Source organism: Amaranthus tricolor, chromosome 17 (genome assembly GCF_026212465.1).
Source record: "Amaranthus tricolor cultivar Red isolate AtriRed21 chromosome 17, ASM2621246v1, whole genome shotgun sequence".
Classification (NCBI taxonomy): Eukaryota; Viridiplantae; Streptophyta; class Magnoliopsida; order Caryophyllales; family Amaranthaceae; genus Amaranthus; species Amaranthus tricolor.
Window position 1 is genome coordinate 7,060,134 of NC_080063.1, and position 26,598 is coordinate 7,086,731.

The 26,598-nt window shown below is 32.4% G+C and overlaps 3 protein-coding genes across 7 annotated transcripts; 2 read left to right on the forward strand and 1 right to left on the reverse strand.

The window, feature by feature from the left end:
• Window positions 1–486: 486 nt before the first annotated feature.
• Window positions 487–8,338, forward strand: LOC130804458 (pentatricopeptide repeat-containing protein At3g29230-like). 3 transcript variants are annotated; one of them, XM_057668893.1, is made up of 4 exons: window positions 487–1,003; window positions 2,197–2,275; window positions 6,420–6,826; window positions 6,911–8,338. In XM_057668893.1, the coding sequence occupies exons 3-4, from the start codon at window positions 6,619–6,621 to the stop codon at window positions 8,221–8,223; spliced, it is 1,521 nt and encodes a 506-aa protein (XP_057524876.1). In that variant the 5' UTR covers window positions 487–1,003; window positions 2,197–2,275; window positions 6,420–6,618; the 3' UTR covers window positions 8,224–8,338. The 3 variants fall into 3 exon arrangements, with proteins under 3 accessions (XP_057524876.1, XP_057524874.1, XP_057524875.1); XM_057668891.1 differs by having other exon boundaries at window positions 594–1,003; window positions 6,420–8,338; XM_057668892.1 differs by lacking the exon at window positions 2,197–2,275 and having other exon boundaries at window positions 594–1,003; window positions 6,420–8,338.
• A 611-nt stretch (window positions 8,339–8,949) lies between these two features.
• LOC130804459 (geranylgeranyl transferase type-2 subunit beta 1) lies at window positions 8,950–15,858 on the reverse strand. Of its 3 annotated transcripts, none has more exons than XM_057668895.1 (11): window positions 15,593–15,858; window positions 14,422–14,509; window positions 12,438–12,503; window positions 12,164–12,314; window positions 11,480–11,596; window positions 11,119–11,185; window positions 10,872–11,020; window positions 9,775–9,908; window positions 9,554–9,652; window positions 9,369–9,444; window positions 8,950–9,285 (listed from the first exon to the last, which is right to left on the reverse strand). In XM_057668895.1, the coding sequence occupies exons 3-11, from the start codon at window positions 12,489–12,491 to the stop codon at window positions 9,191–9,193; spliced, it is 942 nt and encodes a 313-aa protein (XP_057524878.1). In that variant the 5' UTR covers window positions 12,492–12,503; window positions 14,422–14,509; window positions 15,593–15,858; the 3' UTR covers window positions 8,950–9,190. The 3 variants fall into 3 exon arrangements, with proteins under 3 accessions (XP_057524878.1, XP_057524877.1, XP_057524879.1); XM_057668894.1 differs by having other exon boundaries at window positions 12,438–12,536; XM_057668896.1 differs by having other exon boundaries at window positions 12,164–12,342; window positions 12,438–12,536; window positions 15,593–15,828.
• Window positions 15,859–19,986: 4,128 nt separating this feature from the next.
• On the forward strand, window positions 19,987–23,586 carry LOC130804461 (uncharacterized). Its single transcript, XM_057668897.1, has 4 exons — window positions 19,987–20,410; window positions 21,573–21,731; window positions 22,249–22,330; window positions 23,182–23,586. Exons 1-4 carry the CDS (start codon window positions 20,057–20,059, stop codon window positions 23,331–23,333), a joined length of 747 nt encoding a protein of 248 aa, XP_057524880.1. The 5' UTR covers window positions 19,987–20,056; the 3' UTR covers window positions 23,334–23,586.
• Window positions 23,587–26,598: the final 3,012 nt, after the last annotated feature.

Below are 26,598 nucleotides of genomic sequence, written 5' to 3' on the forward strand. Positions count from 1 at the left end.
GAGACAGATCCTTCATTCTCCAAACCTTTAAGACGAGCTCTAGTATTAAACCCCCCAATTATCTCACCCAAAAACTTCATAATTCAAGAAAAAATAAAGAAAAGGCTTTCTTTAGAATACCTGCAAAAACCCAAAAAACCCCCTAATTAACAAAAATCCAAAAATAATAAAAGCAATTAAAGAAAAAATAATCATTCCAAAACCCAAAACCCACAAAAAATTAAGTGGCAATTAAAAATCCAAAACCCAGAAATTCAAACCTGCAAAAAGACTAAAAGTTTAAAAAAAAAGAGATCAAAAGAAAGATATAAGCTTTGAATACCTGTTTATAAGCAATACAAATGAAAATAGACTTTCTTTAGAACGTACAAATGATTATGTTCCTTATATTGATCGAGTTGTTCGAGAGCTTGAAATAGTAAACAATATGGTATTGAGGTGAAGCAGCCATGGAAGAAGAGAAGGAAGAGGAGAGGGAAACTAACCATGGTTAGGTCATTCGAGATTTAACGGACATTTAACAGAAAAATCATTCATAGTGTCACGGTTATAATTAGCATATATCAGGAATACCATTAATAATATACCAAAAAAACATCTAATAATTATGTTAATTAGGCTATAGTCAATTTTTTACCTCTCTCGTCTTTCTTACTGCCTCACTGGTCTCTTCGATTCCCCTCTCTCCATTTTTATCTCTATCCACCACAACTACAGTCGCAAACCACCACCTCTGCGCCTCACCAACAACCTCAATTTCTCCACCACCATCGGCTACTCCACCTTCCGCGCCAGACTCTTCTTCATTGAACTCATTGGAGTTTGCTTGGGTTCATCGCTACTCCATCACCTTAGCCTGCGAGAATGAGCTTTGCTTAGGAGAGGACGTTGTTGCATGGTTTGGAGGCTACAAATTTTCTAAATTGATTCAGCGCTGCTTGCTTCAATCACTAATTCGGCTGGGTTCATTCACCTCCTCTAAATTGTTTTATTCGCATATCAGGTTTAATTTCTTGCCTTTTAATGATTGAATTGGTGTTCTAATTGATATTTTTTATATTTGCTAGTGAAAATTATTGAGTTTTCATTTGGTGTTATAGCTGAATTATTGATATATTTTCAATTGAACCGTTTTATATATTGAGGTTATTGGTTGAAGTTGAGTGTATTGTTTTCCTATTACTCTTGATGTGAGCTCGTTCGCGATGAGGTTCGGAGTTTAATTTGAGTTTTGAATCATGCGTTTTCCATTTTGTCATTTGTTTGTTGCAATGTTGTTGACAGCTATGTATTATTTTTGCGCTTGTAATGGTGATTTGGAAATAATTTGGTAATGTGATAGCTAATAGGCTGATAGCTTACATGTGATGAACTAGTAATCGAGAAAGATTTGTGCTGACAAAAATTTTAAATTGGTGTTTGTATAATATTTATTTGTTGGAATTATAACAATATTTCTATGGAAAATCTCAAGCCGCTATATTCTCCATTAATCAATTCACTTGTATCGTATTCCTCCTTCTCCCCATTCTTTCTTTTTGTATGAAACAAAAAAACAAAACCCCAAAAGCAATAGTATTACTACTACTACCCAACACCACCACCGCCAACATCCATAAAAACATCGTCAAGGCTGTCACTGTTCAGCCCACGGCCACCGGTCACCCCTGTTCACCACCAGTAGACCACAGCCACCCCTCCTCTGCGTCTGTCACCATCAACTGTCCAACGCCAAGGAAGTGATAGTACAGCCGCCCACCTCCACTCCTGCTCCACCTCCTCCTCACCCACCAACAGCCATGGCGCCTACAGTTGAGCACCACGGCCAACCCACCTTCTTTCATTTGGAATCCAAGTATGTGGAAGAAATTCAATCCCCATATTCAATGTTAATGGTGATGAACAGAAATTAGATATTGTTTAATCTCCAATCTCTCTCAATTAATTTGGTGGGTCTTCATGCAATTGCTACTATTTCTTCCTAATTCCCCTATTTTTATCAACTAATTACTAATTCCTCACCTTCAATCAAAGATGTTATTGTTGTAAGTTATTTGTTTATGAACCCTGGATTGCTCTTCAACTTGTTTAACCCCAAATTAAGTTAAGGTTTAAAAATTGATGATGTCTTTTCTCTTATTTGCCATTGATCACTAAACTTAATCGTTTGGCATTCTCTACCCCTCTTACTTCCAGGTTAGCCATGGCTCAGACTTGAGATATTCTTCATTCATTCGTCCGTGTTTATAAGATTATTCTTCCCAAATATATTGAGGTACACACTCACCTTAAATGAATCTCTTAATGGTTAAGTTAATTATAACTGAGTTATAATGTTATATACCCATGTTGTAATATTTTAGGGAGAGGGAGAGTACATGTTTTAATAGATGTATAGATTTGGGCAAACTCAATGTTGGATGTTAAAATTATCTATTTGCTTGTTAATACACCTACTTTAGGTTTTACGAAAAGTATCAAGTCCTTATTTGTGTTATATATCAAAGTATGTGTTTCTATGTAGCAGAATTGGTGTTTATTGAATCAAAAAAGGTGGTGTTTTATGTAATTTACTTATGTTTAATTGCATATTTGAAATTTGATATTCTATATATGAAGCAAAATTTGATGTTTTACTGAGCTAAGTATATGTTTTATGAGATAAAATGTAGTTATTTTATGAAGCAAAGTATGCTTGGACGAGAAAAATAGTTTTTTTTATGAAGCAAAATATTTGTTGTGAAATTTGATATTCTATGAACCAAAGTAGGTGTTTTAACAAACAAAAATAGCTTTATTATGGGGCAAAATGTGTGTTTTAACAAACAAAATAGGTGTTTTATTGTTTGATTGCATATGAGACATTAATGTTCAATGACAATACCGTAAGTCATTGTTATGTACATTATATGTGCTATGAGGAATACTTATTACATTCTAGAGCTTGGATGGTTTGTCATAATAATCAATAATATAATTTGCGACAGATAAATGCTTTTTTTAGAAACGACATGTTTTCATAAAATCTTATGTTGATAATAAATAATAGGAAAAATTACCTAGAATAATCCAATTTTTCTTCGATTTTTCTACAGTAATCCCAACTCTTAACCATGAATAATCTCCTGTATAGTATCATTTAACCCGGAATATTATTTCTTCACCTATTACCTGTTTGTATTAATTTAAATAAAATTTCCTATTTTTCTTACCTTTTTACATACATTACTGATTACATTTACTCCCTCATTTCTTCACCCTTTTCACTTCTATTTCATGACATTAATTTACTCACTCCTACCAAACCACTATTGAAGAGGACCTCCATTGAAGAAGAACTTGATTTTCATGCTGTTTTTTTGTGCAATTATATACTGATTTCAGAATGCTATTTTTAGTTACATAATGTGTTCAGCTTGCTACTGTTTTTAGTTCAGAATGCTAACAGTAGCTGAACATCGGAACGCTTAAGTTCAGAATGCTATTGTTTTTTTTTTTGAAAAAAGTTACATACTGATTTCTGATATAGTAGCTGAACAATAAAAATTTTAGTGTAACTAGAAAAAGAATATTTTAGTGTAACTCAATACAATACGTATATCTGTTTTTATTTTGTATCCCTAAACAATAAATATATTTGTTTTTATTTTGTAACCCAAAACAATAAATATAATTGTTTGCAAGCAATAAGAGAAATCCCTTTTCATTTAATATTCAATTTAAATTGAAACAATTTATGAAGTTTAATTTTGTGCACATTCATAATAATATAAATTGTCATAAACATCTTGATTTTCTTAGCACTTTTAGGGATGAAAATATTTGCACGCAAAATACATTGCTAAAGTGCATTTTGTTATAATCAGTAAATCAATAATGTAGTATTGTGCTCATGTTTAATGCTTTTACAAATCTCTGCACATTCACAAGATTCGTAAAAGAAAATTATTGAATAATTCATGTTTAAAAAGAAGATAATTAACTATAATGTTCATGTGAAAGCGTAACATTCGAGATATTAAAAATTTACGAAAAAAAACAATAGGCAATAATCAACGATAAAAGAGTATACACAAGCAATAACAAAAAGATTCAAACTATGCAAGAAGAAAGCACACATAACAAGTTTAATGGTATATTCACAACCCTCAAAAGTGATTATATTATATTAAAGATTCAAAAATACATTAATGAAATCACCCACTAGAGCATGCAACCTCCAACTGTGATTGCTAATTCATTACAGAAATTGATTCTAAACAGTAGTAAAGCTTGAAAAGAAGTGTCCAGCAGGTTCTAATAAGAATGTATCTCTTACAACCAAAACTTATGGATGACCTTTTATGTAAGCTCAATGCTGCTGTGATCTGGTTCCTTGGGTCTGCATCTGATGCTGCTGTGTGCCGGTTGCCTTAAAGCTCTAAAGTTGATGGATGTTTGATTATGTTAAGTTTAAATACCCAATGGAATTTATTTCACTTTGAGTCTCCTTAGCACTCCAATTGTTGAACAGACTCTCTTCTAGGATTCCTTCTAGTGACACAGCTAACAGTTGATGACTCTGTTTCAACGACTAAATACCAGTAGTGAAATTTACTCTTATGCTTCAACTCAAACAAAAAACCAAAAGACATATCCAACATGCAAAGTAAGCATCAACAATTTAATCAAACTTGACACGAAAAATAGTCTTGATAGAGCCATTATTAGAAGCAAAGTGTACATGATAAATGCAACAAAAAATAACAACCAATTAGTCGGTATCCAAGGCCCGTTTAGATGTATATTATATGGAGATTCTAAACAAGACTATGGTATATTAAATGATCACTTGATGGTATATGCATAATTTAGTGATGAGTATATACCATATCATGCGGGTATAACAAAAAGGTTAAGGCTAGTGATTGGAGCCTAATAATATGTTATATGATGTTTTATTACTACTTCATAATAACTAACTAATAATTGCTCAAACTTCCAAGAAAAAAAGAAACATATAAAGATATTCTTAGTAACAAAATATTCACCAACCCCAAAAAATAACAAAAGGAATGAAAAATAAAGAGTTTATTTTGTAGTAAAAAATATACCAAAGTTATAAATTAAATAAAGAAAATGCATACTAAGCTCTTAAGTAATTATATTTATATTATTTATTGAATGCGAAATATGAGGAAGATTAAAAAAACATCAACCAAGAACTAAGAACTATCAATACTTGAGATAAAGGGTATTGGTGAGTGGAATGTTTGAGGAAATAATTTGAATACTAAAGAGTTGATTATAAATAATTATAATCAAAGTATAAAGCAATATTTTTATGGAATTAAGTTATGAACCAAGAACCCAAGATAGTGAATGTTGTTCTTGAGTCATGGATAAAAGACAAACAAATATAGAGAAATATAAGACAATAAGAAATGTCTAAGATCGATGTCGTAAGGGAATGCTAACTTTATTATTTCGGTCATCTGGGCTTTCTCGGTGGGATTGAATGTGTCGTTCCCTAATATGGGGTAGAATGCGGGCAACACCCAAACAAAAAGTACCAATCCAGGGCGTTGGCATTTTTTTTATCCCCGAGTGAGAGTATGCGTTCATGATGAACCCAAGGCGGCATGCAGATATGATAAGATTGGCTTGGCACGCTTGTAAGCGCTAAACTTCTGAGGTGACGACCTCGAACCTCTACAATCGACTAATGGTTGCGAGAGGAGTTAAGCGATCTATAAGACACTAATCAATCTTTAGGATTTATAATTAAAACAATGAAATCGTATGAAGTAAATAACAATATAAATGTGATTACAAAAAAAGCTATATTAAGTGTGTACTCGGCGAGCAACATGTCTTCCGGCAGAATTTCTTCAAGACTTCAAATACACCCTTATATCATCATATACCTCTAAAGATCAATGTCATAAATAGACTCAAGATGGGATTATGAGTACCTTATCCAACAGTTTCTATACGTTCATGTTAAATTAGGGTGAATGTATGTTGCAGCGGTCATTAGGTGATTTGTTCTAGGTGTGGTAGACACATATATTCAGCTCAATCTTCCTCTTATCTTCTTGATCTTGTCACTGCCAACCGCCTTTTCTACCTAAAACTTGAAAAAACTAACACCTGACTTGGTATTTGGTAAACTAAGGTTGAGATTCAAATTGATGTCTGATTTGCATTAATATATTCTAACTACTCCCTTTGTCTCTCTAGTTTTGCAACATTTAGATTTAATTACTTTATAAAAATATAAGAGAAATTAGCGTGACAAGCAAGTTTGGGTTCTCAAAATCTGTCTAACACTTTACTTATGGTGCTTATGGTCTTTAGTGGATGCAATTTCTGATGTTCTTGAAAGTGTTTATTGTTTCAATACTTTGTGCTGATGACACTTAACTTATGCACTGCAGAGGAACAGTGAACATTGCTCTGGCTGCTGTCCAAAAGCAATTGCGCATTCTTTTGGAAGAGAAGTTCATTTCTTTATTGCAATCATGTAAGAATATCAACCTCTTGCACCAAATTCAAGCTCAAGTCATTGTTCATGGGCTCCAGCATAGCCACTATGTAGTCCCCAAACTCATTGCCCAATCTGTAGAATTGAAGCATATGAAATATGCTCGCTTTCTGTTTGATCGAATGCTTTATCCAGATGTTGTAGTTTACAATGTGATGTTCAAGGGGTATAGCCATAATGGGGATCACAAAGAAGTGATTTTTTTGTTCAGGAAATTGATGGACTTCCATATAAAACCAAGCTGTTATACATTTCCCTTGATTCTGAAATCTTGTGGGAAATTGGCGATGATGTGTTTAGGTGAGCTACTTCACTCTCTTGCAATTAAGAACGGATTTAAAGCGAACCCATTTGTGGGTAACACATTAATTGAGATGTATTCAGGGGCTGGTGAAGTTGGATCAGCACATAAGGTCTTCGGTGAAATACCTTCCAGAAGTATTTTTTCTGATACCTTTATGATCAGTGGCTTTATTTCCGATGGCAATATGAAATCAGCGAGAGAACTTTTTGACGTAGCTGCTGAGAGAGATATTGTCTTATGGAACACCATGATTTCAGGCTATATTAGTATTGAAGATATGGAAGCTGCTCAAATTCTCTTTGACAAAATGCCACATAAGGATACGATGTCATGGAATACTATGTTAAATGGGTATGCAAATATTGGAAAGATCGAGGCATGCGAAAATTTGTTTGAAGTGATGCCAATGAGAAATATTTTTTCCTGGAATGGACTAATAGCTGCATATGCCAATGAGGGCTCCTTTTTCGAAGTTTTGACCACTTTTGAGCGAATGCTCTCGGAAGCGGAGGTGCTTCCGAGTGATGCAACCTTGGTTACTGTATTATCAGCATGTGCAAGACTGGGTGCGCTAGACCTAGGAATGTGGTTGCATGTATACGCTCAGCGCAGGGGATATAAAGGAAATGTTTTTGTCGAAAATGCTCTGATGGATATGTATGCAAAATGTGGAAAAATAGAACATGCTATAAATGTGTTTAAAGGCTTGATTAAGAAAGATCTGGTTTCTTGGAATATCATTATTGGTGGTTTAGCAATGCATGGTCATGCTTCGGATGCCTTGGCATTCTTTGATGAGATGAAAAATATTGGCGTAAAACCTGATGCAGTCACCTTTGTCAATGTTCTATGTGCATGTACTCATATCGGCTTGCATGACGAGGGGTTGGCTTATTTTCAAAGCATGACCAATTATTCAATCAGCCCTCGGATTGAGCACTATGGCTGTCTGATAGATTTGTATGCCCGAGCTGGTCGTCTTGTCGAAGCCCTAAATATTGTAAAAGCGATGCCTATGAAAGCGGATGCTGTCATATGGGCATGCTTACTTGGGGCCTCTAGAATTTACAAAGATGCGGAGATAGCTGAGCTGGCTCTCGAACAACTGATTCGGCTTGAGCCAGGGAATCCAACAAGTTACCTTACATTGTCAAATATTTATGGGGATGCTGGAAAATGGGATTCTGTATCTAAGTTAAAAGTTGCCATGAGGGATACCAGCTCTAGGAAAATTCCTGGCTATAGCGTGATAGAAATTAACGATAAAATAGTCGAATTCTGTGCATTTGATCAGAAGCATCCTGAGACTGAGGAAATATATGCATGCTTGCATAACTTGTCGAAGTTAATACAGACTATAAGCTTTCCATTTATGGAAATGGGGTTAGATTAGGAAAGTTTTAAGAAAACAAGGTATACCTTCTACATGCATGCATTGTACATTTGTACTAATTGAGTGGCCTAAAGATTTTTTGGTTACTTTTGCAATATTTGTAATTGTATTTTGATGCATGCATTGCCAAAAAATGGTAATCCTCAGTGTAGAGGAGAACCCAAGGTTTTTTTACAGAGCCTAATAACTAAAATAAATCCACAAATATAACTTTATTTTTCAAAATTTTAAAATATTTTGTGAGAGCTTTTCAGATCAATTGTAACAATCTCAATAGAACGGAACATAATCAAGTTTTGATCATATCAACTCCATTCAATTCAGTTTTGGTACCACACTTTTACTTTTACTTGTTTAGTTTTGATTTATTGTGAAATGAAAGGCCATAGTTGGTATGCAACTTAAGAACCCATATGCCATATCCAAGGCTTTTGCAGATTCGTAAGAAATGTTTTCACAAGCTGCAAGGATGAAATTGCTTGCATATCACCACAACTCCACAAGTCAAAAACATAACAAGAAGTCACAATTAAGTCTCCAGAATTGGATCTCTTTGAATCCATACAATTATGTAGGGTCGAAATTTTAATTAAACAATAAACAAAATAAACGTGAAATTAGAAAAAATCGATAACTTCATAAATTAATTGAATGTCATTGCCGAGCCATTCATTTTCTAACTCAAGTACTTGTGTGTTGACGCCTTATTATCTCCGCCAATTTGATGAATCCTCACAAAATCATTTAACTTTTCATATAACTGATGAATCTGATAAACAAATATTTGTGCTTGAGATGTACCTCAGCAACATTCAATACAAAGAGTTTTTGTCTTAAGCCAACTACAGTGCTGATCACCACACCAATTAGCAATGCATTCGCAGGATCTACGCATTCACTCAAACATAAGCACGAGTTGGACATGACTATGATTACCCAAGAAACGTATACAATGCAAAGAGGAACTTTACGAGCCAATTAGAATCCTGTTTACCACATCAACTGGCAATGCATAAGCAGGATCCACAGCTTTCACTCCTGGATATTCAAGCAGTGACAAACCTATATCAACGACAACAAGACAATAAATTGAGATTAGAGAATTCGAGGAAAAGGAGAATAAGAAAGTAAATACTAAACTTTACCTGCTACTCCAAAGTATGTGTGGAAAACATCAACAGCATCATCCGGCCTATCCGAGATTCCTCCTTTCTCCAAGTCCTGCACGATATTCAGATAAAACAAGTCATGACCAAGCACCTAAAAATATTATGTCGGCAATGGCATTCTTACTTGTTTATAAGTGCATATGCACAGTTTGAAAAAGGACCTGGCAGTTTAAGATGAAATTAACGAGCTTTTCTTTGTCAATCCAGTGCACTCTGTCAATCATTATCAAGCTAGAAAGCACCCACCAAGAGTAGCAGACCTGAAAGCATAGAACAATGACATATCATTCAGTTTTGAGAAGCATATATTGATTATGGATTTGATGTATTTTGTATTTTTTTGAAAAAGAGAAAGAAAATGCAATGGAAATAAGCATCTCACATCTGGAAGCTTCTCTGGTCGACCATTTAGACCTCCTGATTTCACTTGGCGCTCACACAACCACCAACCAAGAAGGTCCTTGTCAACATGATGCAGACAACCCGTTATAGCAAGAGCCCCAACACAGCAAAATACTGCAGTGGTAAATGATTTTAGTTTCATTAAAAGATGCATGTAAAAGAGGTAAAAGAGGGCATATAAAGCAAGCTGACAATAAAAGGATAGAAAGGACCCAAGAGAATCGAGAATGAGCATCTAAACGACATTGTGTACTACCACAAAATATGTATCACAAGATGATTTATCTCAAGACGATACATCTTTTAAAGCTATTTATGCTTTCCGCATAACTTGATTTTATACATCGGAAACTAAAACACAAAACCCAGGCCCCAAATAATGCTTTGGCCTTTCTCCAAAGCAGTTGCAGTCAGCATGATGCTAATAAGTGGGTAGCTCAAACATAGTACTATAATAACAAATAAACTATAAAAGCCTAACTTCAACACTATTGTGAAATTATCCCCAACTTACTATGTATATACAAAGCCAGAAAGCTGTACGATAAACCATTCAACAATACAATAATAAACTGAGGCAGAATTAGTAGGCCCATGTATGCAGCCTTTACCTTTGCTAAACAGAGAACACTAGAGATGTTGTTTGCAAAAGACCAACATAAAGACTCATTTTCTTTTTCCTTTTTTGAGGTACAAAAGATAGCATATCTTGCAAAAATCAAGCAGAAATATTAACTATCTTTAGCAAGAAAAAGTTGTGATCCTAACATCTCATGATAAAAACAATTACTTAGTTAGAAAGGAGCCCCCTTACAGGTCAGCAAGGTAAATGAACAGAAAACAGGACAAAGCAATAGGGATTTACAGATTAGCAGAACCAAATAGCTTACAGTGTAATTACAACTGACAAAGACGAAATAATAGAAACTAAACATACAGTTAACACGAGTATAGTTGAACGCATGCACAACGGACTGAAAAAATGACAAAAGACCAACTTCACTGACATAAATATCATCAAGAGCGCTACATAAATGACCAATAAATTTCAAAGTGTATCAAATTGCACCAACATACTTTGTCCAGCGTGTGATTCTCCACCAGGTGTGCATCCAAATCCACCGTCAAGGTTTTTACATCTTACAATGTACTCCACAGCCTTCTCCACATTAATTTTGTCCAATTGATGTAACAGTGACAGACAACATATTGCAATATATGAAAACCTTGGAAAAGGAATAAAGCCCGGGTAAGTTGCTCTTGATTTTCCTATGAAATGTATATGCATTCAATAAAAAAACAAGATAGAGACTTGCAAATATACCTTGTATCAACTTCTCCCCACATGTCTCCCGAAAAAGACCCATCCTCATTTTGCAGCCCCACAATATCTAAGTTTTATAGTTAAGATCCAATGGAATAACAGGATTGTTCCTATCTGCACAACCAAGTTTATAGAAAAAGATAAACCATTCATCCCAAAAAATGTCATCAAGATCACAGAAAATCTGCAGTAATTTGATAATTTTTCTATATACAGAATTGTTAACAACCAATATCTCTTCTCCTTTTCTCCTTCAGACTTCAACTAAGAAGATTCACATCCACAAGCTTATATGAATATGTCAAGTCTTAAAAGGCATCAAAAGTTTGGTTATTGTTTTGAGATCTTTCATAAAGGATACAGTTTGTCACCTTAGCCACATCAAGAATATGTAGCTTATCAAATAGAGCTAAAATTTGGACAGCACTGAGAGTATAAAGTATATGTGGATCATGCCCTGTATTACCACCAAATCCACCTGCAAAGATTAGTCATGGTAAGAATATAATTACGCTATTAATAAGTTTAGAGTAGGGAAGATAACTTAGGACTTGCAAACTTCTAACAATAATTATATAACCAACGAGAACATTGTCCTACACAAATTTTTTAAAAGAAAACCACATAGAAGAACAAAAATGTTACTTAAATATTGACAGGACAAGAAAAAAGTTGTATTGCAAAAACTACAACTGCTCCTTTCTTCCAAAGCATGATGTCTGATTGAAGCTAGCCTGAACTACCAATGCTATATCAAAATAGGAGAAATGTAACAACACATTAATATTAAATTCAGCTCAACAACAAGAGTATTGTCCTGTGTCAGTTAAAAAGTTCAAGATGTGAGGATCATTACTCTTCACTAGGGCCAAAAAAGAGCTTTTAGTCTTAAAACTGTTTTCCTACAACTCTAAATCAAGCAGATAACTGAAGTATCCAACAACACTTTGCCAGAGCTAGCAGTTACATGTAAGAGAAAGAGCATATTAAATGGAGCAAAATTTTAGTTAGTGTTATTAACCAACCAGGGTTAGGTCCTACAAACCAGATTCATGTTGACACTGCATAACCCATGGAATAACTTCATCTTGATCCACAACTTGAAGCTTTCCGAGAAGATCCAGTGTTGTCAGCCCCCAGTAAGCACCATTCATTCTAAGGTGCTCCATGACCACCGACTCAAATGCATCCTTCTTCTAAGGGCACACGTAGCAAATTATTGCACTTCAAAAATCAATTAAAGATCTCAAGACACGCTAAAAATTGTAAAAGAAGGGATATAGTAAGTCAAACATTTAAAAAGAACTGAAATAACTGACCTTTTCAACTGATATAATATATCGCACATGCTTCTCAGCAGCCAAGTCCCCCATTTTCGTTGAAAACTGATTTTTGATTTAAAAACACGCAAGAGAAATCTGAGACAAAATATACCAAAAGAAACCTTCAAAACCAAAATACTCAGAGTCACAGCAAGTACCCATCTATACTAAATAGTAGTTCACTGCTTCTGTTGAAAACATTTGAAGCTTGGCTAATTTTTAAGGATTTTTATCGACAATTACCTACGTTGTTTCACTTTTTGTGAAATATTTATCAAGTTTTTCCGAAACTTCCTAAAATGTTGATTCCGATTTGTACATCTAAAATTCCAATACGTGTAGTGTGGCACAAAAAAATGACCATAATGCCTAACTCTCCTCCATTGAGAACCCCACCTCCAGCTCACCCACCAACACCACAACCACAAACAAAACCCTGTCAGCGCCACCACCTACTCAATGCTCATTTTTTTGCTTTTTCTCTTTCTTCTCAATCTCTCACATTTCTACGATTAACACACCACAAAGCAACCAATAACACCACCTTTAGAGTTTCCCCATAACCACCACACCCACCAAAAATCCCATCGTCTTCAATAGATCACATTGTCCCCTGCAAGACACTATCACAACCCCCTTCCACAATCACACCACCAATAATGGAAAAACAACAAAAAGAACGGAAAATTCTTCAAATCAAGTCTTAATGTAAATCATAGAATCGATTTCCGACTAACGTGCCTGTTTAATTTCATAAATTTCTTGAATTCAAATCCTTTATTCAAAGTAACCCTAATTTAAGGGAAAGAAAAGTAGGTGCAAAGCCCACTTAGCCCATCAAAATCCCATAACCAAGGCGCTAAGCGCAGGGCATTTGACGTGCACCTCATCAATGTGAGGCTATTGAAAGAAAGCATATGATAAATGCGCAAAAAGGCGCTTGTTTCTCTTTTTGCACCATTGGTACCCCTTGAGTGCTTTTGGCATCTAATGTAAATCGTCTCTCCAATGACCTTGAACCTTAGCACCAAGCACTTTATTATAAATTGTGGTATGCAAAGAAGAGCATTCTTATTGCCTATGGGAGTCACGTTTTCAAATATACAATTTGAAAAAATGGTTTGCATATCAAATATCTACATACTTAATACTTAAACATGCCATCTAATAATGTCTTAATATGTATTCAATCCTACAGTTATATTGCAATACATGGCGCCTTATTTCAATTCAATGTTCAAGGTAATCCACCATTTTTAAAACACAATGGAAATTTATTTGTATTATTAACAAAAGATGAAAGCAAGAGTTAATGTCAATCAAAAGCAGTGTGAGATACAACTAGTGGGAAGCTTAGAGGATCATAATTAACAGTGATGGTTTTAGTCAGTGATTAATAATATATATATATATATATATATATATATATATATATATATATATATATATATATATATATATATACTAGTTTGTACTTTCTACTAATGTTCATATGTTTCTTTGAATCTTATTAAAAATAAACTATAAGTCTAATTTCTTGGCATCCTATTCATTAGTGATTTCCTTTTTTTCAGCCAGATGAATAAGGAGCAATGAAAATATCAACTAGTTGCATCATATATATGTATCTTTTCTAGATGTCGATATACATCACATATCACAATAGTTTCCCACATAGATTAGCTAAACTCAGAAATGATGGTACGTTAAAGCTTTTGCTCATTACATTACATCACTAAAATTATACTATTGACTAAGAAGTAATTAATTACCACTCCTATATTCATCAAATTCAACATTAAGTCATTACCCAGAAAAAGAAAAAGATTTCTAAACAATGATTATGGAGCCAATTGAACGCCACAGGATCATATCCAAGAAGCCAAAGTTAGGACAGGAAAAACCAAAAAAAACCTCAAAATTCAGCAAATTAAATACAACAAGTGAGTCCATTAACGAGTGATGAGGCTTTGAAGGTTACCTTAAGTCAAATTTTGTTGATTACTGATTGTCCAAATAGATATGCTGCTCTCTTCACTTTCAATTTGAGCATTAACGACAATCAAAACCTAACAAAATGGTAAGCAGAAAGATGGAGGAGATTGAGAATAAATAAAATGATAGTCCAAAACCAAACAACCATCAACAAACAAATGTAATCCTCTCTTAATGATCGTTATAAAATCTCAATTACAAATAATAGAATGACGGGCTTGACTACATACACCCACCGGATAGCTTACCAACATGAGTTGGCAAATGAGATGGCAGCTGACATGTCATAATAATGATAATAAAAATTAAATTTGATTTATGTAATTATTTGGTAAGTACTAAATGCAAACCTAAACTAAATACCTAACTACAATAATACTAATTTAATGCTAATACATAATAAGTCTTCAAACTAAACACCTTATATGAATTATGTAAAATAAGGATACAATCATCTTTTTTCTTATTCAACATAATAATCTGAATTAAAGTATTCAGCATGTTAACATTTTTTATTTTCCAATTTGGTACCTCTCCTTTAAATCTTTACTACTACTAATTCTAACATTGTTGTTGTTGTACAACAGAGGTAGTTTGATGCATGTCATACTTATTTGATTGAACTGTAGCAGAGTTCATCTCAAATACTTTCTTTTCAATTAGTAGAGGCTGCAAAGTTCATCTCAACATATAAACATCAATGGCCTTGAGGGAACAATACTAGCCTATCCATTAAAAGAGAAAATAAAATGTAAATATGGATGTTCAAACAAAAAAATCAGTGAAAAGAAAAAAAGTTCATCAGAAGGTTGTAAATTATCCTATTAATCGTTCCAATTAAAAGAAACTACAAGTTGAGAAGTAACATAATCTAACATTTAACAATCGGGCTTTGCTCTAAACATGATTTTGGCAACAAATATTATCATGCAAACTCATAGTTAGTTCCTAAAATTTACTGATATCATCCAAACCAAAACCAAAACTCAAATTCAACAATTAGATAGCATACAGTACAAATTAAATTTAAAAAATAGGAAAAGTAAACAATTGGTAGAATCCTTTTTTACTTAAATCCAAAACAAAAGCAAATTGCAAGATCCTAAATTTTAAACAAACAATTTGCAAAAACCTATAATTTGTAAGAGATTCGTTACCCTTCTTTACTTGAAGTATCTGTGATGGTGCTCGTGGTAGTGACAACGCACTACTGGTGGTTGATGGTGATGTGGCAGTGGAGGTTTGGGCACTAAGGAGGCGGATCGTAGCCCTTGGCGGTGATGTGGTGATGGAGGTTAGGCAATTGGGCGAAGCAAGGATTGAATTCACTGAAATGCAATGGCGGATTTGAGTTTTGAGTATTAGATCCGTGTGTTCAACTAGCCATCATCATTAATTTGCTAATGTTATTTTTATTAATAATTTTCAAATTTAGATTTGAATCAAATTCCATCATTATTTAAGTAAAAAATTTGAAAATGACTACTTAAATCTTGTCATTATCAAATTCTTTATTTATGATTTCATAATTGAAATTCATAATTTAAAATGAAATACTTGTTTCCAAACACTACATAAGGGAATTATTGGGAGGGGTAGTTTTGGTATCTTGTGTAAGATCAAAAGTTATTAGGTTGAGTCACATTAAAATATCTGATTATCGAACCTCAGTATTCGTAAAAATAAACTTACGGCTATAAATAGTAAATAAGTTAAACTATGTGACTATATAATTAATAAATGATTCCAAAAAATATTTATAAAACTTTCCTTGTTCTTTTCAAAATATACAAAAATCTATTTTAATTGACAAATTTTTTATTAAGACCGTCTCATCGTAAGACAACTTAATATAGGCTGATCTAATTTTATTTATTAAAAAAATAAAAAATTTGTTTAAATTGATTTTTAAATTAGTTTTTTTATAAATATATAAATGATTTTGACTGTTTATATGGACCCGTCTCATCGTGAGACGTTCTGATACAAGACTTGTTAATTTTAATTTAAAATTGTCATGTGTCACAATATGATTGGCATTCTATTTATTTAATAAAAAACTAAAACTTAAAAGTAAGTTTTAAAGTATACATTAAATCTTAAGAGTATTAGAAGTGATTTTGGTACGATTAATAAATAAATTAGATAGCTGAAAGAGAAATATGGAAAAGTAGCATATTTGTTGACAATTTTAGGGAAAAAAAAAAAAAAGGCAAGCAACTAAAAATAATAATATCCCGTGAGAAAAGCAACTAAAAAAGATTAATCTTGAGGAAATTATTTGAGATTATGTGTCATTTGAGGTTGCTTTTTATTGATTATTAAGGGAATACAAGGGTTGATGATGTGGACAGTATCAAAATTATTAAATTTACATGTTATCAATGCTTTAGATTTAAGTAGTGCTATATGAAATTTTACTGATCATTTTCTTTTGAAAAATAACTTTAAAATATCAATAAAAGTCTTTGTGATTATTTCACATTTGAAGTATATAAAGACCTAAATCAGTAACATTTATATACTACATAATAAGTATAGTAGTGTGACCATGTTCAATAAAATAGCAAATTCAAAATATACCTAATAAAGAAAAACGCAAATTGGAGAACAGTGGAAAAGCATCAACTTGTCGCCTATAAGCGACGAGTCATTGCTTGTGTTCTGTGTTGCCTCAATTTGAGACAGAACGTCGAAACCCAAAGTCGAGTTGGCGTTTGGGTGAAAGTTGAGTCAGCTTTTCTGGCAACGACTCGTCACCAAGTTGTGGCGATTTGTCGCCTATTCCCTGTCTCGTTTTTGCGGTTTTGTTAGTGTTTCGTGACTTCAATCATCACTAATGATTTATAACCTACATTTAGAGGTTAATTCTGATGGAACATTATCTTGTTTCACTAATAAACTTTGGATGAAACAACCATTTGTTTCATAAGCTTGGTTTGGACGTAACAAACTTGTTTCATAAGTAGGCATTGGTTGACACTTTACTCTATAATTAAAGAAGTATGCATGAGTACATTCCATCCATTCTTAAAGACATTTCTAAAATTCTCTGAAACATACATCTTGTTCTTCTTTCTTCTTTACATGAGATTGCTTTGAAGGAGGAATTAACTTTCATTATTGCAATCAAAGTTTTTAATCCGTTTACAATACTTTGTCTTATTCTTGCAATATCTTTTGTGCTAGGATATTGTTATATAGGTTGTATCTCATGGTATATTTCGTCATCATCTCAAGTACCATTGTGGAAGAAATATCACAAAAGAAAATATACTCATGCCTCTTATAAATATCAGGTTTCCTAGTGATTTGAACTCGTTGTCACAAACTTATCTTCGTGATGTCCTTTCGTTGATTAGAAAAGTTTTACGGTCAACTTCAAGGGATTACAAATAGTGTTGTATTTTATTCTTGTAACATATTTGTTATAACATTATTTTGTAATAAAATTGCCAAGTTATCTAGAAACACTATTATTAGTGAGTTTAAATATAATAGCATACTAGGTAGTTTAAAGTAAAATATTGTAATATAAATAACATATTTAAATTAAAATTTTCAAGGGTGGTGGGATGATGGGTTTTCAGATATAGCTATTCCTGTACATATATGGTCTTAATAAAGTTTGGTCTAAATCATTTAAATTAAGTTGGACTAAATCGATATTTAAGTATTTGGTCTGTTCTACTGTCTAAATAGTTTGGTTTGATTTTTTTTTTTAAACTTATGGTTTTCGGTCTAGTCTTGTTAATTTCTGATTTATTATTCTAGTTTTATATTAAGCAATTATATAAATATTTCGATCACCAACTTAGAATTTAGAATCAAAACTATAAATCAAAAATATTAATTATTGAGTAAGATATATTTTAATGTTGAGTGCAACTTATAATTATTAAACATTGAGATATGTCAAAGAGAATGACAGTTAAGTTTGTGTTAGGTTTTACATTTTTTAATTTTACATAATTTATGTTTTTGTTCATTACAATTACTTAATTACATAAATTGAGTTAAATTTTATGTAATTATGAATTATTATGTTTTAAATGTTAATCGTAACTTACTTTGATTCAATTAAAGGTGCAACATATTTACATAACACAATTACTTTATCTACACCGATTTGATTAAGACCACCACAATGGGGTAATCTATTCACTGGGTAAACAAAACTTTTTCCTAAAATGACTGACCTACAATCCATATTCCGAAGAAATAGTATTGTATAATTGGTATATTTGATTTAAGAATAATTTGCATATTACAGCCTTAAAGTTTAGCACTTTTGTAAATTACAGTCTCAATTTTATTTTTTTGCGAATTACAGATACTAAAGTATTAAAATTTACAAGTTGAGGCTAAAAATACAGAATTTCAACCACTTAAATTAAAGTCTCGACCATTAAAATGGTTGAAATTCTGTGTTTGGCTTGAACTCTGCAAACTTTGATATTTTGATGGCTGTACTTCGCAAAAGTATTAACTTTAAAACTGTAATTTACAAATTAGTCTTCATCCAAGAAGAGAAAGGTAACCAATATATACATATTCCATGTATCCTCAGGTATTGCCACGATGTCTATATATATAATATATGATTATCAATTTCTTCTGAATAATTTTATTTTAAATATTATTTCCACCATTTTTAAATTTCTTATACACTTTTTAACATTTCTCATGCCATACAATTATGGGGCATACCTTTTTTATCGTATTGGATTGAGCTTATGAGAGCTATTGGTTATACTGTATTTTAAATATTGAGCTAAATAATCTGGTTGATAAATGAAGGTCATGGATACTCCGATTTATTTATTTGCAAATTGTAATAACTAATAAGTATTGTATGAGACTGTTTTTTCATGAAACAAAATTATACAATTAATTTATTTCTCTTATTAATTTATTAAGATTATAAGTGATCAATTTAAGATTAAATAATGAAAAAAGTAATCATTGGAAATTTATATCAAAAAAATGTTATATCTTATGTTTGTTTAATGAGATTGGAATTGAAGATGGGATTAAAATTGGGATTAGGCACTTTAATTTCCAAGAAAATAATACCATGGATTTGGTAACACTCAGTGTGAATTGAAATGAATGCAAAAAGATTAATTTACCCATATTCAAAAAAAAAACTTATGTATGTTATTTTAATTAAAAAGGGCAAAATGGTAATTTTATAATTTATTTACATTTTCATTCTCACTTATATAAACGAGGATTTAGATTATATTTTAACAACTCACACTAAATAATTTTCGATCCCAATCCCACATTTTAATTTCCAAATTTCAATTCACGTATACCAAACACACCCTACAAGTATTCATCATGCCAGGCCTCAGCCAAGTAAAAATGGGGTGACCGTCGAGAATTTGTGGTTTATTGAGATTTGCTAGGTAAATAATGGTGATTTATCAATTTCATAAATCACTTATAGGTGCCAAGTAATCAAGTATATATTCATTCATGACTTTAATAATTTTGTTTTTTTTTCATTTTGTATATTTTATTATTATTATTTTTTTGTCTTCTAGTGATTTATTAGACGGTGAAACTCATTTCAATGTTTTCGAGTCTCGTTGCTTCACCTCGAGCAGCCGAAAATGGAGATGGCGCCTTCAAAAGAAGAAGAAACACCCACCAACACCAACACCGAAGACATTGAAGAAGACGAAGATCTACCAATTCTGAGTCCCTACGCTTTGGAAGCTCTTCAAGAGTTCTTGGCTTCACAATCCAAATCTGATTCAGATATTCAACAACAGCAACCGCAACAACAAGATGATTCGCTGCCTTTGCTAAAAGAAGATTGGAGAATGAGTCAATTTTGGTACTCACCTCACACCGCCATTACCGTTGCTGATGAAGTTTTCTATCTCCTTTCGCTTTTCACTGACCTTGATGTTCTCCCTTCAGTTGCTTGTATTTCTTGCCCTACTCTCTTCATTTATCTTAAGGTTTACTTCGTTCCTTTTTATTTCTGTTTATATCTCTTTATGCATCAACTCTCCTCTTTTTTGTTTTGTATTTTTTTGAATTCTCTGTGTTTTGTGCTGAATTTATGCAATTGTTTGCAATGTGTATTCTCAAAGTTCTGATGAAAAATAAGTGTTTGGATTTATGCAGTAATTTGTACTTAGGGTTTACACTGAGGATGACATTCAGGATTTGAATATTAAAAAGCAAAAATTACAACGAATATTAAAACCTTATGCTTATTTCTCTATGATAAGAACAACTTTTGATAAGAACAACTTTTAATTATATATAACTTAGGGTGATTTTCTAGTATATCCCTGATATGTTAAAAATCAAATAATCAAATTATATAGGAGATTATATGAAAAAAATATGATAAAGTAGCTAATAAACTAAAGTTATTATTCTTAAAAAAAACCTCCTTGGGGTTGTTCATGATTAATTAAAAATTGGTATTATTATAAGGAAATTAACGAAAATTTATGTTATTTGCGGTAATTTTTTTTTATAGAAAATGCTACTTAATAAATATCTGTTATTTGGATGAAAGAATAATTTCTCAACTTGTTAATATAACATAATAAAAGTACTGAAAATAATGTCAATGTAACAGGAGAATATATGGCAATACTTGTATTCATAAGGTTTAATTAAAGTGAGAAATAGTTGGTATATGAATTAGTTCTTTGGACCTTGAAAGGTTTGAAAAATAATTGTGGCACCTGTATAAACTATTCAACAGATACTTGGTTGCTTGTAGGGCGATTTAGAGATGAAAGGAAAGTGGGAAAAGATCGAGTGTAGTTGATGGTGAATTAATTCTCTTTTTGCCGTCTGATTTTGCGGCATTTTGCTGAACTTGTGTACATTTGTTACTTTACTTTTGGGTTGTTCTGGTATGTATGTATCTGACTGCTTCCTTTACAGTATAAATATGATAATTTGACTGCTTCTGGAGTCTGGAGCATATAAATATTCAAGTTAGTTGCTCTTGTGAAGAGTAGAAAGAATTCAAATTCAAAGATCTTCCTAGTCATTTGTGTTATGGTAGTTATAGGATGCTTTACTGCTACATTTTTATCATATTTACTTGTTACTAGCTGTGATTTCTCTTATATAATTTTTTCTGTGTGATTTCAGAAAATGTATCCAACTATGAATGTGCAACTTCTTGAATACGACAAACGTTTTGACCAATATGGAAGTGATTTTACATTCTACGATTACAATCTACCAGAAGATTTGCCGCAAGAAATGAAACATGGGTACCAGATCGTAGTAGCAGATCCTCCTTATTTGGTGAGAATTTAGCTGATAAAACTGACTTTGATAATCTGTTTTCCCACTCTACCTTTTATGTGTCCTGGAAGAAAATGTAATATTATTATCTAATAATGAATATGAACTCCACTCAAAAAATTTACTGGGTTGTGGGGAGTGTTTCTAGTTATGAAGTCTTTTGATAAATACTTTCAACTTATTAGTTTTAGATGCTTTACCGGCATTAGTATGGGCATGAGATTTGTTTTCCTATTTTTCATACATAGACAACTTCTTTCTATTCTGTTAAAACATGGACTACCAACCAGGCAACCAAAAACTCTAGTATGTGCAAATGTGACAATGTTCTCTTGGTTTTGCTATTACTGATAAATAAACTTTACAAATCTAATGTCGCCATAGTTCTGGAGCTAGTAAAGTAGTGTATATATGCTATGCTCTGCCTTTCTCAAGAGGGATTGCTCTTGCATGCGCTAAATATTAGATGACTTGTGCACATCTGCTTATGTTCTGTTTTTCTGTGTCTTTGAGGAAGAGTGAGGAATGCTTGAAGAAGGTTGCTCAAACTATAGGACTTCTTGCACAACCTCGGAAACATTTCTTGCTTTTGCTCACAGGTAAGCATTTACTATCATTCTCCATTAACCATTTACATGATCATGATTTATGTATGACAAATCCATCTTTCAAGCTCTACACATTGATGTGTGGTCTTTTTTCTTTCTGTTGATTAACCTTGTAGAAGTTTTCTTTGCTGTGAATTTTGTTTGAAATTGGGATCCACGACTATATCTTCCTTAAATCTTTCTTTTTGTTTCTTATACTTTGAGTTCCTTGAACTCATTGTTCAAGAAGCTTTCTCAGTTGTCGAACTGAACATACATGAATGTGTTGCCATGTCAAATACAAAAACAACATACCATTACTCCATCGTCAATAAGAAAAGTAAAATACAAAAGTTTTCCAGTAATCAGCATTGCAAGTTAGAGACTTGAATTGTGCTATGTGCTTGTGTAGATAGGTCCTCCTATTTCTTATTTCCTTGAAACACTTATATACCAAGTCTTGCTAAGGCTACTTTAACAAGATGAACGTAGTTTGAGCTGCTAGCTACACCTAGAAAAAAAAATAGACTTGAACTTGGGTGTCCCATTATCAACATGTGCCCATTTGTATGCTAACTTTAGTTCAAATTGAGGTTGAGATACAATCTTCAAGCTTTGACCAAATGCTACAACATTATATTAACTTCTTTTTAATACTAAAAATTGGTTACATACTAGAAGTATAATGATACTCATAAGTCATTATCACTGAATTTATTAAATCATATGGCTATATTATGAATTCTCAGTGCTACCAGATTTCTAACCCAAGTTTAGTTATATCCAGCTCACACTTAATAGCCCTGGCCCCTGAGCGAAGCTTTGACTGTTGAGCTCGAGTTACTATTATCGTTTCTGTGCAGGTGAGGTGCAGAGGGATAGAGCAGCAAGCCTCTTAGGACTGCGGTCATGTGGCTTTCGTCCGGAGCACTCCAGCAAACTTGGGAATGAATTCCGACTTTATACCAACTATAATCCCGGTGATCGGTTAGGAGGCTGGGAGCTAGAAGAGTAGCTTTCTGTAGGTTCGGAAGAAATTTGCAGCGTTGTGTTGCTACTCCGTTGCGCTGTAAAATGGTGTATGCTATAGTTCTTCCCTCCATATGAAGGGAACGGAATGTTAAAATGCATTTTCGTTTAGCTAGTTCTGAGGAGTGATAGCCTGGTAAGGAGTGCAAACTGAACTTGGTTTTTCAGAAAATACTTGTCTCTTTTGATATTGATGATAATGAAATCAAGCCTGCCTGTGCCGCTAGGAATTTTTTTTTTTTTTTGTTATAAGATGGTTTACACCTTTGGATTGTTTTGGGAGGTGGAAGCATTAAAGAACGAAAATTAGTGTACCGAAAAAAGATTAATCTAAAAAATGCTAAATCAGTCCTAACATATAAGTTTGAATATACGAACCAAAATAAATCGATGTGAGAGATTATCTACAATAACTATATATTTAGAGGTGTGTAGAACTAGATCGGACTGACGGTCTAGACTTGAACCGAAATCTAATGTATTCAGTTTGGTCTCTAGGTTTTATGCAATTAAGTACTTTGTTATTGGCTTGGTTCGGTCTAAAGTATCAATGTAAACTGGGTCTTATACAATTAAGTTATTTATTATTGGCCTAATTCGGTCTGAAGTATCAATGTTAGACCGAATTAGACCATAAATATATTTTTTCATAAATAAAAAAAAATATATATATAATATGTTCTAGTGTTTTAGAATTTAGGCTTTCAGTCCTCATCAATCTATGTTCACTTTGCCTTCACCTAGTGTACAAACATACACTGGTATAGTTTTTAACTTGCTGATGTACGCCCAATACTTTTTTTTTTCTTATGTATTGTACTAATATATTTTTCTTAGTTTCCGACTTTCTGGTGTACATTGGACATTGGTACTATGATTTATACTTTATTAGTGGTATTAGTCTATTACACTTGGTTTCTATTTTTCTACGTATACGTAGAATTATATTTTAGTCTGTCATAGTTATTAATCTAATATCACTACTTTGTCAGAGCTAAAAAGAAAAGATAACGAATTATTCATATTTATATCCTCTTCAAAAAGAGGGCATAGACGAATGTGGTTAAAAAGACCTATAATGTAATACTCCAGATTTACCTTGAAAAGGGATTAATAGAATACTCATATCAATAAGGTGCATCTTCTTTTCATGGGAGCCTATTTGCTAAGAACTCCACAGTTAAGCGTGCTTGGTGGGGAGCAATCTTAGGATGGGTGACCTCCTGAGAAGTTTTCCCATGTGTGCACGAGTGAGGCCAAAAGTGCGCTGAAAAGACTTGTGTTGGCCTCTGATACGCTATAACCAAAGAGATATAAGTGACATCATACCCTATGTGATACGCTACCTGCAAATTACAACACAGGCTAAATTGAGATGAGCCATAAGAAAATAAATAAATACATGAATACCAGAAAAATATCGAATGTCTAGTCTAAGACACGGATTTGATGTCTCCAACTATTTCTATCTCTCTTCCGAAAATTAGAGAAGTGCAACTCACGTAAGTTAATTTTTATTTGTTTTTCCCACGTTCTTTTTGGTCTACCTCAACTCCTATTATCCTCCACTATGAGGTCTACCATCCTTACGGCCCATGGGTGTGTCAACAGTCTTTCTTATCACAAGTCTAACCGATTTCAATCTATTTTCATGTAGCTTAGCTGATAAACAGGTCAAACCTAACCTCTCTCAACTTTGATTTTGAGTTTTAACCATTCTTGTGTGACCACACTTTCACTTAAAGTTTATATTTATGTGTTATCACTACTATAAATTAAAAAGTGCAAGCATTGTAATTATTATCTTATTGGTTTAAATAGTTTAGATGTCTGCTACAACTAGTTGTCTATTTCAAATGCCTACTATAATAAGTTTAAATAGTTGAGATAAGCATTTTAAACTAGCTGTAATAGATATTTTTAAATAATTGAATAAATATTTTTTTAATTTGTTATAGTAGAAGTTTTTTGTATATAAAAGTAGGTGTATTTGTCTACCATAGTAGATATTTTTGGATGCTGAAGTAAGTGCTTTTCATATGTAAGTAGTCATTTTAAATAGTTAAAGTAAATATTTTAAATGGTTATAGTAGGTGATTTGCATATAGAAGTAGATATTTATGCGTACTAAAGTGTTATTTTTACATACTAAAGTAGACATTTTTATTAATCAGAATAGACATTAAAATTAGATATAGTAGGCACTTGAACTAGTTATCTTATACTAGACATTTAAACTATATATAGTAGATATTTTTATTTATTATAGTAGATGTTTTATTTAATGAAGTAGGTTTTATAGTTTGCATGATGCAATAGGCACTTGTAGTAGACATTTAAACCTAAGTATAATAGATGTTTTTACTTAATGCAGTTGATGATTTTAGTTAATAAAGTAGGTATATTTAGTAGTCTTCTTTATAATACAATAAGTAGTTATTTTTGATAGTTACAATAAGTATTTTTACATATAGAAGTAAATGTTTCATTACCCTCAAACAAGCAAATAATATTGATATCTACATCAACAATCATATTTGCATTATTAAATTCAAGCAAATGCCTACTTTAGTACACCTACTTCACTATGCAAGAACATCAATTTCTATATACAAAAATAACTATTCTGGTATGAAAAAACACCTATTTTGATATACAAAAAACACTTGGGATTCGCTTCGATTGGGTATAAATATTTAAAGGGTAAATAAAAGTCAAAGTAGGATAACAAAATTAGTTAGATGGATGATCAAAGCAAGAATTGGTTAAAAAGTAATGAAAAATAGATAAAATAACAATTAGTTCTCTTAGTTTGGGGTATAAATTTATGGGGAAATCTTTTGCTCCAAAATGAGGAAAATCATCATTCTTTTTATTCATCTTTTTTAATTTACTTTCATTCTACCTTTACCACAATTATTTCAATTAAGTCATTTGCATCTTTAGTTACCTTTGTTTTATTATTTGACTTTTTTATCCCCTTAAATATTTAGTCTTATCAAAGCGAACTCATACTATAACTCAATTTGAATAAGAAATGCTCTCACATTGTAAATTAAAAGGTCCAAATTATTCTAAATTTGACAATGAAAAAAGTACTTAAATTAAAAGAAAAATTACCTAGCATAATTCAACCTGTTCGTGATTTTCCTACAATAATCCCCCACCTATTGATTAACCATGAATAATCACATTTTTAAGGGGTATTTTCCTAGAGTAAACCCGGTGACCAAATGACTTGCTATATCAAG